Source organism: Balaenoptera musculus, chromosome 2 (genome assembly GCF_009873245.2).
Source record: "Balaenoptera musculus isolate JJ_BM4_2016_0621 chromosome 2, mBalMus1.pri.v3, whole genome shotgun sequence".
NCBI classification, from domain to species: Eukaryota; Metazoa; Chordata; class Mammalia; order Artiodactyla; family Balaenopteridae; genus Balaenoptera; species Balaenoptera musculus.
In genome coordinates, this window is record NC_045786.1 from 49375930 (window position 1) to 49390835 (window position 14906).

A 14906-nucleotide genomic window follows, 5' to 3' on the forward strand; every position below is an offset into this window, starting at 1 on the left:
GAATTATAATGAAAATTGGTAAATGATAAATTAGACTTCACTAAAATTTAACACTTCTGCTCTTTGAAAAAATTATTAAACCAAAATGAAAATGTTTTCAAAATATATCTGATTAAGAACCAACATCTAAAACACATAAAGAATGCTCAAAGCTCAATAATAAGAAAACAAATAACCCAATAAAAATAGGCAAAAATATTTGAACAGACACTTACCAAAGAAGATATAGGACCATAACAAAAGCACATGAAAACATGATCAATATCATTAGTAAAATGCAAATTAAAACCAAAATTAGATACCACTTCCCATCTTGCAGAACGACTAAAATTAAAAATACAACACCAAGTACCGGCAAGGATGTAGAGTGATTGGAACTCTCAAACATTGCTGGTGGCAATGTCTATATAATTATTCCATGGAAATGCTTTTATTCTGTCTCTCCAAAAATAAGCTAATCCAGAAACAGGCAGTAAAAAAATGTTTTTAATTGGCAATGTATACTTGAAAAATATATTTTATTTATTTAACTTTCTACTCATTTGATACTTTTTTAATATACTTATTTATTTATTTATTTATTTATGGCTGTGTTGGGTCCTCGTTGCTGTGTGCGGGCTTTCTCTAGTTGCGGCGAGCGGGGGCTACTCTTCGTTGTGGTGCAAGGGCTTCTCATTGCAGTGGCTTCTCTTTGTTGCAGAGCATGGGCTCTAGGCACGAGGGCTTCAGCAGTTGTGGCACGCGGGCTCTGTAGTTGTGGCGCACAGGCTTAGTTCCTCCACAGCATGTGGGATCTTCCCAGACCAGGGATCGAACCCATGTCCCTTCATTGGCAGGAGGATTCTTAACCATTGCGCCACCAGGGAAGTCCCTCATTTGATACTTTTTAAACTAACTCAATTGTTGAGTAACTAACAGTCAATTGCCACTTAAAAAAATCAGTTCATGGATGAAAACAACAATACCTAGTAAGCAGCTTCAGAGAACTTTCCATCAAATTCGTGGAATTCGTCAGAAAGGAAGAGGAGGCAGAAATCCAAGCACCTAGACTGATCTGCCTCAACTCAACACCATAATATCCTCCTTCCACTCCAAGGTTCTGGGTCTGCCTTGGGAAGAATGAGGCAGCCACATCCAGCCTCTGCTTAATTCTCACAGAACAAAGCCTGGGGTATCACTGCAACCAGGAGCGACAGCAGCAGTGGGCGAGACCAAGGTCAAGCTCTTTCTGCCCTTAGCTGTGGTTCTCACACATCAGGTTGGAATCTGTTAACAGTTTTTGTTTCTATTAGTAGGACATCTACAGCACAGATGATTTAGCTACAGATTTAAGACAAGCCATTTGGTAGAAAATGACAACAAATGAGTCTCCCAAGAAAGAAGAATTACAAAAATACTTCCATTTCAAGTATTCTCCAGATCCTTGGTCTATCTAAATAATGACTAAAGAATACAGCCACCCCAAAAAGTGAAACAGTACATCAAAACAAAAGACAAAGGGCTTTCATGACCCAAGGAGCTGAAAGACACAGGCGCTTCAGCCTCTATGACTGACCTTGATGAATAATTAATTACATGACTTGCTTGCGTGGGAAACTGGTCATCTCACACCACACCGAGGGAAAAATTGAAACGCAGGTTTACTCCATCCTGGACAGGTGGAACACATACACAATGTGAACACAGCTCAAAACCATAATCATAGCCTTTTTATCCCCAGAGAAAAACACTCAACTCAGACAACAGCATAACTATGGTGGTGTACCTGGAAATTTTATTTTTGCTAAAATTCAGAACTTTGTAAGAATTAAATGATGGGGCTTGGACCAGTTGGGTCAGAGATGTTGACAGCCTTTCAAAATCAAAGAAGCTATTAAAGAAAGCAACGTTAAAGAAGAGACTGATCTCTTAGACAAAATAGTACAAGTTCCACACTCCCTGCTCATCACAGCCCCTAAAAATAAGTCCCAGGATTTTACCCTAACCTCGTTATCGCGGCCGACCTCCCTCTCTTCTGAGGTAATGTCTATAAATCTTGGCATCCAGTGTGCCTTTGCACCACATGTCAGCTATTAGCAATGGCATTTTTCCTAACAGCTAATTGGTAACATTAAAGAAAAGAAACGAAAAGCATTGTGCTTGCAAAGTCATTTTACAACCATTAACAGCAACAAGTATTTTACAGGGGACATGGCAGTGCCTGGGAATCCAAGGACCAGGATGAATTTTCATTCTGTTTGCCAGTAAAACGAGCAATGTGGTGAAAATGAAATCCATACCTTCGGCTTATTTACATGACAGCTGAATTAGTGATACTTCTAGTGCCAGAAGATTCTCTCCAAGTAACATTTGGGCTCAGGGAGTCCTCCAAGGCAGGCAGACACCCAGAAGCCTCCCCCCGGAGGCTGAAGTGGCAGTGACCCCACACGGCTGCATGGCCCTTACCTTTCCTTTTGGTTGTGTAAAATCCAACAGCTGCTCCGTCTCTCCACAGAATTTTAGCCTCCTCCTTCACAGAGTGAGGTAAAAAAAACATGTCATCATCATCCAAATTCCTCTCCAGTCTTCCAAAAATAACGACGTTTAGAATGAAAAGCACAATCCTTTCCCCAAATGACTGAACCTTTGAAGGAAAAACAAAAAGAACATCTAAGTGAGACAAGAGGGGAAAATCAGACACAATAAATTCTATGCTTGGAATCAACCCACACGCCAGGGCCAGGTGTGGGCTCCCCCACCATACAGTTCTTCTCATGCTCAAGATCCAAAATGCAGATCATAGTTTCTCACGGAGGTTTTCCCACCCCTGACCTTTCACATGCACTGGCCTCCAGGAGCGAGGAGCATGGCCAGAGGGGCCTCCTCGGTCTCCAGGACCACAGACATGGAATGTGAAGAGACAGAGAACAATCAGTCACATGCCAGTGAAACAGGAGGTTACATAGAGGCAAGCCATTTCAGCAGAAACCCTGGATGTGTCCAGAGATAAACCCAGTCTGCCATTTTTAACAACAGCCCCAGAATTCTGACCCTCAGAAGGAGAATAAGTAATTGGGTATTATTATTGGTGTCCAGTTGCTACACCAAGAGCAACTGATTTTCAATGGCTTGTGACAGATTTTGAGCACATACTAGAGTCCCAACCCCAGAGAGTTACTGGGACTCAAGGCCTAGCCCATCCTAAGGCTACAAAATGGAACTGTCTCTCACCCATTGCAATGTCATGACAATTGAGGAAACTGTATTGTGGTCAAGGTCAGGCCCACAAAAGAGCTTGACCATTAACAAGTCAAAATGATTTCCTGCTCCTGCCTGTTCATATTCTCTGCATTTGTATAGCCCACAGATGGCACAGGTGTGGCATAAATGAAGGCCTCCCACTCCTGCACCCACAGCAGACATAACTAATCAATCCCCACTCTATGTGGCTGAGCCTGGATATGGTCTCAGGATCCTCCTAAATGCAGTCTCCCGGACAACTACAAGCAACCGCTAAAATGTGGCACTTGAGATGAAACCTATCAGCTAGTGACAAAATGACGGTATTGTTTTATTAGCTTTTACTTCAACAACATTGCTGTGTGACAGCCTAAGGGTGTGGGTGTTTGTCGCCCCTTCCTATGCAGCACCATGAAATCAGCAAGAGTATTACCTGGGCTGAGACTGCCACCCACCTGCTACCATTCGATTCTTACCACCCGCCAGAGAGGTCCTGGTTTATAGGTGAGGAAATTGAAGCTCAAAGAGGCTAAGCAATTACATGTACTAATTTCCCTGCCTTGTTCCAAAGAGACTTAAGACAGCTGGACAAGGGCTCTATCAAAGGCAGGCAGGTTTGCAACACCAGACCAGGACTTCTGAGTCCCAGGCCAGGGCACCTGCTGCAGCCCAGCCAGTGGCTCCCTTCTGCATTTTCATCCATTAGAGGTTTGGGAAAGGGAAGTTTGATATAAATATGAATGTTAGGTTTTGTATTTAATACTGGACCCGTAAATGTTTATTATCATCACCATCATCATTGTGGTCATGGCTTCTTGGCCTAGATTTGCTGGGAGACCTTCAGCAACTCACAACGCCTTTCAGTTTCAGTTTCCTCCACTAATCAAGGGAGAAGACTGCCTAAGTGGTCTCTCAGACACTTGTATGTTTTTCAAATGCTCCAATAATAAAAATAAGTCAGCTTGCAGCCCTCTAGCAAATGGCACAAAGTGTTTAGTGCCAATAAACTTATTAATTGGCCCAGAATGCAAAATATTTCACCTTCATCTGGAGCCAAATCTTAGATGAGAAAAAGATTTGCAAAAGCCACACCAGCTTAACTCTGAGAAGCCACCTCAATTTTGTATCTCAGACAGTAGCAGCCAAATCAAGTTCAGACTTTAAGAATAACTAGTTCATCACAAAACCCAAGGGGTGTAATGTGGGAGGCTATATTTTTCAACTTATAAAACCAAAAAGTTCAGAGGAAAGCCAGAAGAGAAAAACAGATTGCATCTGGCAGAAGGGAAATATCCAATCAAAAACTGGCAGGAGAAAAAAGGAGAAAAAGAAAATGCACTTAATTTGTCCAATTTCATTACAGGGGGAAAAAACTGTGTGACATGTGATTCTGACTTAGAAACGTTTCTGAAAACACAAAACTAAGAACCAGTTCTAATCCCTCAATTAGGACCACTAATTATGTTAACAGAAAGAACACTAGGAAAGTTGGTTTTTTGTTTTGTTTGGTTTGGTTTGGTAATTTGTAAAGAAGAGCTGGCTAAGAAACAGAATGTAATTAAAAGAAAAAAAAGTCAAGACACCAAGTTCTGTAAATGGAGAGGGAAACTATCCCTACATACAGCTGGGGCAGATAGATCTTTACATCCTGGTTCATTAAGTGGAATTAACATCCAAGTATCTCTCTGTTCACAACATAAGCCACATTTTCAGAAAATGTGAGGGTTTTCCTCACCTAAATTTAGAAGAATTGATACACGAGGGAAGTGACCACTCTTGTTCTAAAAAATATATATATATTTAAAAAGCAAATCAAACTCTTCCTGGGATTCGGAACACCCAACCGCTCATACCACCTGCTTCATCCACATACAATGACACACACAGGCAGATGTGTGTGTGTGTATGCAAGGCAGCACCCATTTGCTGAATCTCCAGCCATCGTTAACTTACTGGAAGAAAACCCTTTTCAAAATAATATCTATCGGGCTTCCCTGGTAGTGCAGTGGTTAAGAATCCGCCTGCCAATGCAGGGGACACAGGTTCGAGCCCTGGTCTGGGAAGATCCCACATGCCGCGGAGCAACTAAGCTTATGCACCACAACTACTGAGTCTGTGCTCTAGAGCCTGCGAGCCACAACTACTGCAGCCTGCATGCCTGGAGCCCATGCTCTGCAACAGGAGAAGCCACGGCAATGAGAAGCACACGCACCGCAATGAAGAGTAGCCCCTGCTCGCCGCAACTAGAGAAAGCCCACGTGCAGCAATGAAGACCCAATGCAGCATAAAATAAAATAAAATTAATAATAATAATAATGTCTATCAACTCAATTAAAACCAGACCTGAAAACATCCTGCAATTTGTGACAACATGGATGGAAGTTGAGGGTATTATGCTGGGTGAAATAAGGGGAAAGACAAACACTGCATGATCTCATACGTGTAACATAAAAGAGCCAAACTCATAGCCACAGAGACTAGAGTGGTCGTTGCCAGGAGCCTGGCGGTGGGGGAGAGGGAAAGATGGTCAGAAGGTTCAAACTTCCAGTTATAAGATGAACAAGTTCTGGGGATCTAATATACAGTATAGTGATTGTAGCTAATGATACTGTATTACATACTTGAAAGTTGCTAAGAGAGTAGGTCTTAAATGTTCTCACCACAAAAAAGAAATGGCAATTATGTGATGTGATGCAGGTGTTAACTAACACTGGTGGTAATCATTTTGCAGTGTATCAAATCAATGCATTGTGCACCTTAAACTTACAAAGTGTTATATGTCAATTATATCTCAACAAAGCTGGGGACTTGAAAAAGACTTGAAAAAGACAACCCATAGATTGGGGAGAAATATTTGTTAATCGTATATGCAATAAGAACTTGCATCTAGAATATAGAAAAACTCTTACAACTCAACAGAAAAAAGTCAATTCAATTAAAAAGTGGGCCAAGGGGGCTTCCCTGGTGGCACAGTGGTTAAGAATCCGCCTGCCAATGCAGGGGACACGGGTTCAAGCCCCGGTCCGGGAAGATCCCACATGTCATGGAGCAACTAAGCCTGTGCGCCACAACTACTGAGCCTGCACTCTAGAGCCCAAGTGCCACAACTACTGAAGCCCACGTGCCTAGAGCCCGTGCCCTGCAATGAGAAGCCCTCACACTGCAACAAAGAGTAAGCTCGCCGCAACTAGAGAAAGCCCGCGTGCAGCAACAAAGACCCAAAACAGCCAAAAATAAATAAAATAAATAAATTTTTTTAAAAAGTGGGCCAAGGATTTTAATAGATATTTTCCCCAAAAGGCCATACAAATGGCCAATAAGTACATGAAAAGATATTGAACATCCTTAGCCACAAGGCACCCTCACCCTTGTCATCCTAGGTCTCTATAAAGCCACAGTGCTTCAAAGACCACCAGGCCTGCTGTCAGAGAGACTAGCATTTGTGTCCAGTTAAATCACTTACAAGCTGTGTGGCTCAGCTTCAATTTCTTTGTCTGCAAAACAAATACCTTAAAGATTCTGAAGTCAGATAATCCCTGTAAAAAGTCCGGGTAATACACAGGCTAGCATCTAACATAATATCTACCTCATAATAAGTACCAATAAACATTACTGGAATGCAATAAACAGAACTTCCCTACACCCTAGAGAGAATGATGTGGATTAAAGTTTCAAAATTAAGATGTGAGAGGCCACTCAGGAAGGTAAGAGAGATTTACCAATAGCCAGGTATCTGTTGCATATAGCCATTTACTACTATTTTCCTTGCTGGCGGGGTGTTATAGATTGAACTGTGTCCCCCAAAAAGATGTTAAAGTCCTAACCCCCAGTACCTATGACTGTGATTTATTTGGAAATAGAGTCTTTGCAGATGATCACGTCAAGATGAGGTCATTCGGGTGGGCCCTAATCCAACATGACTGCTGTCCACATGGAAAAGGGGAATTTGGACAAAGACAGACAGACACAGAGGGAAGAGGATGGGAAGACACAGGGAGAATGCCATTGATAAGCCAAGGAAAGCTGAGGCCACCATAAGTTAGGAGAGAGGCCTGGAACAGATTCTCCCTCACGGCCCTCGGAAGAAACCAACCCTGCCAACACCTTGATTTTGGACTTCTAGCCTCTGGGACTGGGAAATGATACACTTCTGTTGCTTAAACCACCCAGTTTGTTGACACTTTGTTACAGCAGTCCTCGAAAATGAATCCACAGGGGTAGACTGCTTTAAATTATTAACATGATAATAAGTACACTGACCTTTAAAACCTGTTTTGCAATGTCCACTTAAATTTGCAATACCTCACCTTCATCAGACCTTCTCTTGCAGGATCAGAGGTTCTTAGTACATCTTCAGTGGTCCACCAGGACTCCTTCACGTAAACAGCCACAACTAAAGAGGAAGCCAAGAGAAAACAATGTTGTACACATGGCCAACTGGCCACCAAAGGGGCAATTTTAGCAACATACAGCCACTGTGAAGGTGCAAAGGAAAGTTTATGTGTGGCAAAAGCAGGCGATGTTTCTAGAGCTGAGTTATCTGAGAGCACTGACCAGGACAGAGTGACCACTGTCACCTGAAAGGACTTCACAGGTGTCTGCAGAGATGGCCTGTTGTTGACCCCAACACAGGATGTACCCCAATGCTATTGAGCGCAAGAGGCTACACACCAATATTGACAAATTCAATGGGTGAGAATTATATTTTTTTTCAAAGTCCAACTATGTGACACAACTTGGAACTCCACAAATTTAGTCAAACCCAACATTATCTAAGGGCATGGAACAAACCATCTTCTTATCACCCTCGGTGCTGGGTTTGGAGCTGGCTTCTTTTACATGCTTTTCTTTCATTCTCACGATGAAATTGTCATCTGCATTTTTCTGAGGACACTAACATTCTGAGAGGGGAAGGCAAACAGCTAGGAGGGCTGAGGTCGGGTCCAGCCCTCGGCCACTGGACTCCAAGTTCAGTGCTCTTTCCAAGAGGCCAGAGATGGGTCAGCTGTTGACGGGGCAAATCATGCAGGGGTGGTGGTGGGGGTCTTTGGATAAGAAGACTCTGGGGCTGGGACCTGCAAGAGAGGAAGGGTAGACACATCTCTCCTACCCCACTCATGCCCTACCCTTGTCTAGACAGTCACTGAGGCCTGTTGATTCCACCCACTCTGAGTTTAGACATGGGTCCTGCTGCTTAGTAGAGGTGATCCTGGAACACTCTCAACCTCACCAAGCCCCAGATTCCTCATCGGAGCTGCCCAAACTGATCACCCAAGGTGGCTAACAAATTCCAATGAGGATCAGGTGTGAAACACCCAGCACAGGGCCAGGCAGGTAGGATGCCCTCAGCACCTGCTAATTAATGCGTCAGTTCTCCCCTGCTCATGCTGCAGTTGCCAGGTCCCATCATTCCACCTGCTGCCCCAGGACAGGATCCACTCCCTCCCCAACCCTGAATGCCACTGGTCCATCTCCACAGGTGACTGTGAGCACTCCACCTGGTCCCCTGTCCCCCTAGTCTCCCCTGCCAATCTATCCCTCCTGAGGGGCCACCCCAAAGGCAAATGCAATCATGGCCTCTGCCTCTTGTCTCTCCTTTCCTTGCTTAAAAATTACATTTTAGGGGCTTCCCTGGTGGCGCAGTGGTTGAGAATGTGCCTGCCAATGCAGGGGACACGGGTTCGAGCCCTGGTCTGGGAAGATCCCACATGCCACGGAGCAACTGGGCCCGTGAGCCACAACTACTGAGCCTGCGCGTCTGGAGCTTGTGCTCCGCAACGGGAGAGGCCGCGATAGTGAGAGGCCCGGGCACCACGATGAAGAGTGGCCCCCACTTGCCGCAACTAGAGAAAGCCCTCGCACAGAAACGAAGACCCAACACAGCCAAAAATAAAATATTAAAAAAAAAAAATTACAGTTTAAAACACTAAAGTCACTGGTTATTTTCTGGTGTCTTTTTTTTTTTTTTTAAGACTGTTTTCAAGAGAAGTTTTAGGTTCATGGCAAAATTGAGAGGAAAGTACAGAGATTTCCCGTATTCCCCCTGCCCCACACACATCCCCCACTATCATCATCCCCCACCAGAGTGGTACATTTGTTACAACTGATGGACCTACACTGATACATCATATCACCCAAAGTTCTAGTTTACATTAGGGTTCACTCTATGGGTTTGAACAAATGTATCATCACATGTATCCATCACTATGATATCATACAGAGTATCTTCACTGCCCTAAAAACTCTCTGTGCTCTGCCTGTTCATCCCTCCTCACCACCCCTTACCCCTGGCAACCACTGATCTTTTTTCTGTCTCCATAGTTTTGTCTTTTCCAGAATGTCATATAATTGGAGTCATCAGATTAGTTTCTTTCCCTTAGTGAAATGCATTTAAGGTTACTCTATGTCTTTTCATGGCTTGATAGCTCAAAATTCTTTTCAGCACTGTATTTGGTGCTAAAATATTCCATTGTCTGAAGGTTCCATAGTTTAGTTCTCCTCCACTATCTTTTTATACCCCTTTAATTGCCATTTTTATACCTGTTTCTCAAGCCAGGTATCTGAGCCCAAGGGGTCCAAAAGCCACAGATAAAAAGATACATCTTCCCTGTCAAATCTTTTTGGCTGAAGAGTTGAAGGAAAATAACACAGAGTAGAAAACAAAAGTCGCTTGAACATTTAATATAAGGCTCAAGACTTTAAAACAAATTTTGTGGGGCAATCAAGTTAAGCTGCCACCACCTTCTTCCCTATTCCTCTCTGTTCTTTGAGGAACTTTCGTAGAGGACCCTGTGAAGACCAGGTGATGACATTAGCTATTGTCAAGCACTAACTCTGCACAGTCCCTCCCTCCTCTCCAAAGACCAACAGCATCTAATTCACTGTCAGTTTCATATCATTGGTGAATTTTGTCTTCTCCAGCAATAGTTCCAAAATTGATACAGCCGACTGAGAGAGAAGTGCCAATTAAATGCCTGACATCTGCCTTCACTTATTCAACTAAATTCATGTTCCAAATGGCATCTACTAGAACTTGCAAGAGGCTTATAAAACCATAAGGATTATTTCCCTGCTTAACAAGGTGAATCAATAAAAGATGTTCAATTTACTAATACAGTGTATTACTGCAATACAGATGTTCAATTTACTAAGACAGTTTCAAACAGGAAATGTGTTATGATTTGGTGTTTGTGTGGTGCCTTGCAAGTTTCACGGTGTACTGCAGAGCATTAATTAGCCACACAAGTTGTCACAAAATAGACTGAATTTTTTTCAAAACTAATCTTAAGCTGTTAAGTGTACATAACAATGAAGGTGAAGTCTGATCAAATGTAATAGGCTTAAAATGAATTGTCCTCAAAAACAACTCTTGAAAAAGAGTCAGCCTTCCAAAGAATAGCAGCTTTTGATCAGAAAAGCCTGCTACCTAGTCAAGAGGAAACAGGCAAGAGGAATGGGGCCAGAGTCCTCGGAGAGAGGCTGTTTCCAGCTCAGCAAGGACAAAAGATGGACCTGGGGGACAGGCAGGCACTGAAGAGCCAGCCTTGGGGCATCGCTTCTGAGACCCTGGAGCCAGCAGGTTCCAAGAGTTAGAAAGTGGAAACTGGGGCCTTCCCTGGTGGTCCAGTGGTAAAGAATCCGCCTTCCAATGCAGGGGACGCAGCTTCGATCCCTGGTCGGGGAACTAAGATTCCCACATGCAGCAGGGCAACTAAGCCCACGCACCACAACTACGGTGCTCGCATGCCTCAACTGGAGAGCCTGCGTGCCACAAACTACAGAGCCCACGCGCCCTGGAGCCCACGTGCCACAACGAGAGAGAGAAAATCCCGCACGCCACAACTAGAGAGAAGCCCGTGCTCCACAACGAAAGATCCCACATGCCACAATGAAGATCCCATGTGCTGCAACTAAGACAGCCTAAATAAATAAAAAAATAAAATAAAATAAAATGAAAGTGGAAACCACACATCCATACTTTTAAAAGAAAAATACAATCCTGATCAGTACCCTCTGGCTCTCCACCATCTAGGACCTGGGAGACTGGACCCCTGCAAAAGGCTGAGCAGTGGTGACAGCAGTCGACGGGGCATTGTGGGTCACAGGCCAGCCTTGCTTCACTGACTTGATTCCCCTCTCCCCCTGAGTGACATGTAACCACAAAGAAGATGCCAGTAATGGATTTTATTCTATGACACCCCAAGGTTTTCCAAACAAGTTAAGACAGTGAGGTCCCTAAGGCTAACTCCCAGTGGCCTGGCTTCATCAAGGCTCAGCAGGATGAACTGAATTCAACTACCTGGGGCTGAGTTCCCGAATGCATGAATGGCCCTGTCCCAGGTCCCCAGAGGCTGATGAGTAAGTCTCCATCCTTGCCCCTGGGAGTTGGTAGCCTGCAGAGAAGAGAGAGCTAAACAAGCTGATGTGATATAGGGCAGGACATGATAGGTGCAGGAATCGAGCTCGGAGCCAGGGTCCAGAGGACCCAGAGGAGGGGGTCAGTTCTGCTGAGGGGTTTGGGAAAGCATCCCTGGGGAATTTGCCAGCTCGGGCTCTGGATCACTGTGTAAGGCTTCAAAACAGGCAGAGATGACATGCGAGGGCAGAGTAACCCATGAGCAGAGGCACAGAGCCCTACAAGTCCAAGGCCACACTCAGGGCACCCCAAGCATTGGGGGTAGCTGGGCAAGGCTTAAACAAGGGAGAGGCAGAGCTGCAAACATCGATTATAGCAAGGTTGCAGGATACACAGCTAATATGCAAAAGCCCACCACTTCCCTGTATGCCAGCAATGAACAAGTAGAATTTGAAATTAAAAACAATACCATTTACATTAGCACCCCTCATAAATGAGATACTTAGGCTTATACAAAATGAAATACTTAGATTTATACAATCTAACAAAAATATATGTAAGAGCTATACAAGGAAAATTACAAAACTCTGATTAACAAAATCAAATAAAAACTAAATAAAGAGATATTCTATGTTCTCGAATAGGAAGCCTCGATATTATCAAGATGCCAGTTCTTCCCAACTTGACCTATAGGTTCAATGCAATCCCAATCAAAATCCCAAGAAGTTATTTTGTGGATTTCACCAAAATGATTCTAAAGTTTACATAGAGAGGCAAAAGACAACACTGAAGGAGAACAAACTTGGAGAACTGACACTACCCAACTTCAAGACTTACTATAAAGCTACAGTAACCCAGACAGTGTGGTATCAGTGGAAGAACAGACAGATCAATGGAACAGAATGTAGAGCCCAGAAATAGACCCACGTAAATGTAGTCAACTTCTATTTGGTCAACTTTGACAGAGAAGCAAAGGCAACACAATGGAACAAAGAAAGTCTTTCCAACAAATGGTGCTGGAACAACCGGACATCCACACACATAAAAATAAATCTCAACACAGACCTTTCGCTCTTCACAGCCATCTCAACAAACATAAACCAGTGCTGGTGGAGAGCAAGACAATATAAGGCATTTTGGATACGTCCCTATGGACCTGGTATAGGGAGAACACAGACTTCAGAGCCAGGTGGGGTTCAGATTCCAGCTTCTTCAAAGCGTGACCTTCACCCTTCCCCCACCTCGAGTCCCCCACCTGTCACATGGAGCCCATGACATCCTCTCACCTGGCTGTTATGCAGATTTGGTGAAAGAGCTCATTTCACCAAACTGCTTTGCCCAAAGGGGAGCTTTTCCAAAAGCTTCCTCCACCTGCTTCAAGTGTTGCTCTGGGATTCTAAAAAAGTATGAAAAGCCCTTTGTTATTTGCTGGCTTTTGTCAGTGACACAATGGAAGCTGCTTGCTAACACTGGGTTTCTTCCTGGGAGCTCCCTCTCCAAACCTTCTGCTCCGGTTTGCAGGGAAATGTCTGTCTTTCTTCCCCAGCTTGATTGCTGCCACCCTATCTGCTACCTCCCAACGTGAGTGGGGACACATTCCTACTCATCACGTTTGCTCACAACTGGTCCTTTTCCATCAGGGTGCATTAAGCCAACCATCATGTTCCTCACTTCCTCCTTCCAGGGCTGTGGGGACGCATCACGCCTGATCAAGGCACACACTTTCACCTGTCCAGAACCTCCCAACAAGATTTTTAAACCTTTCATCTTGCCTAAGATTTCTTAATGGAGCTAAGTCCTTTTTTATTTAAATATTTTTAAATCAATCAATACAACAAACATTTTTTAAAAGTTAGTGTGGGGCTTCCCTGGTGGTGCAGTGGTTGAGAATCCGCCTGCCAATGCAGGGGACACGGGTTCGAGCCCTGGTCTGGGAAGATTCCCACATGCCGCGGAGCAACTGGGCCCGTGAGCCACAACTACTGAGCCTGCGCGTCTGGAGCCTGCGCTCTGCAACAAGAGAGGCCGCGACAGTGAGAGGCCCGCGCACCGCGATGAAGAGTGGCTCCCACTTGCCACAACTAGAGAAAGCCCTCGCACAGAAACGAAGACCCAACACAGCCAAAAATAAATAAATTAATTAATTAATTTAAAAAAAAAAAGTTAGTGTGATTTTTCCAAAGTACAGGTTCAGGAAGAGCTGATTGTCACCCGTCACCTTGGATGGGTGGGCTGTGGCAGCGGGGAGCTGTCCTGAGAAGGACTTAGAGGCCAGCGTCCAGCTCAGCAAGGAGGAGCACAGCAAGGACCCACGCCCAGCGGGGGACAGTGGCTCGTGTGGCCGTGCTTGCTGTCCCTCCTCATCTGCCCAGCACCAAGGATGCAGGAGGCAGCAAAGTGGCTCAGGACCCTGCAGAGGTCACAATTCTGAAGCACACGGTGCTCATCCAACCCACATGCTGAGCAGCTATCATGTACAGAGCACATGATAAATCCACTGGAGGAATTAAATTTAGACTCTGGCTTAAGACACTTACAGCTTGGAGGAGGAGACAGCGCCTGGGATGCGAAGCACCTCTGGCCAGGGAGGGGTTGGGGGCCGTACCCTGCAGACCACCAGCGGCCACCATGCTTCAGAGGAGAGGGACATGACCCGATTACTGTTTTAAAGTAATAATATTCACCAGAACCACATGTCCAAGCATCCACCAAGCGTCTGGCTGACTTTTTTTCAGGTGAGGCTCAGAAGGGTTAAGAAACTCAAGATCAAGTGCCTGTAAACAGCAGTGTTGGGACTGGATGTGAACCGGCTCTCACTGACTCCAGAGCCCCTGCTCTAACCTCTATACTCCAGGTGAAGAATGGACAAAGAGACAAGGGGACAGAGCTGGGCCCAGACTCCATGAAGGCCGACAGAGTAGGGAAGACAAAGATGAGAGGAGAGACGAGGAGGCGACAAGCCAAGACACCGATGAGAAAGGAGAGGCCGGCACGGGAAGACCTGAACAGAGTGGACCTCGTTTTGTGCATCAAGACGGGGAGGAGGGCTGCCATTTATTCAGCAAACACTGACAAGTTCAGGCACTGTACTTGGCACCAGGGATCTAGGGCAGAAGACACTGCCCAGCAGAAGTGAGACAGGCCACCAGGCCAGGACCACACAGACCATGACCAGCGCCCAAGACGTGAGCAGCATCAGGCACCTACTCAAGGGCTGTGTCTTCATCCATTCATGATGCTGTGACAAAATACCATAGTCTGGGTGGCTTATAACAACACAAATTTACTTCTCACGTTTCTGGATGCTGGAAGTCTAAGATCAGGGTGCCAG

At 44.8% G+C, this 14906-nt stretch overlaps 1 protein-coding gene across 1 annotated transcript in view; it reads right to left on the bottom strand.

Annotated features, from left to right (window-relative positions):
* The window catches only part of FAM169B (family with sequence similarity 169 member B), an 83213-nt gene that overhangs the window by 31979 nt on the left and 36328 nt on the right, over nt 1-14906 (bottom strand). Inside the window, exons 4-5 of the mRNA XM_036841985.1 lie at nt 7527-7612; nt 2446-2623 (exon numbers count right to left, since the gene is read on the bottom strand). Coding sequence (XP_036697880.1) covers nt 2446-2623; nt 7527-7612 — 264 coding nt within the window. The remainder of the gene's footprint in view (nt 1-2445; nt 2624-7526; nt 7613-14906) is intronic.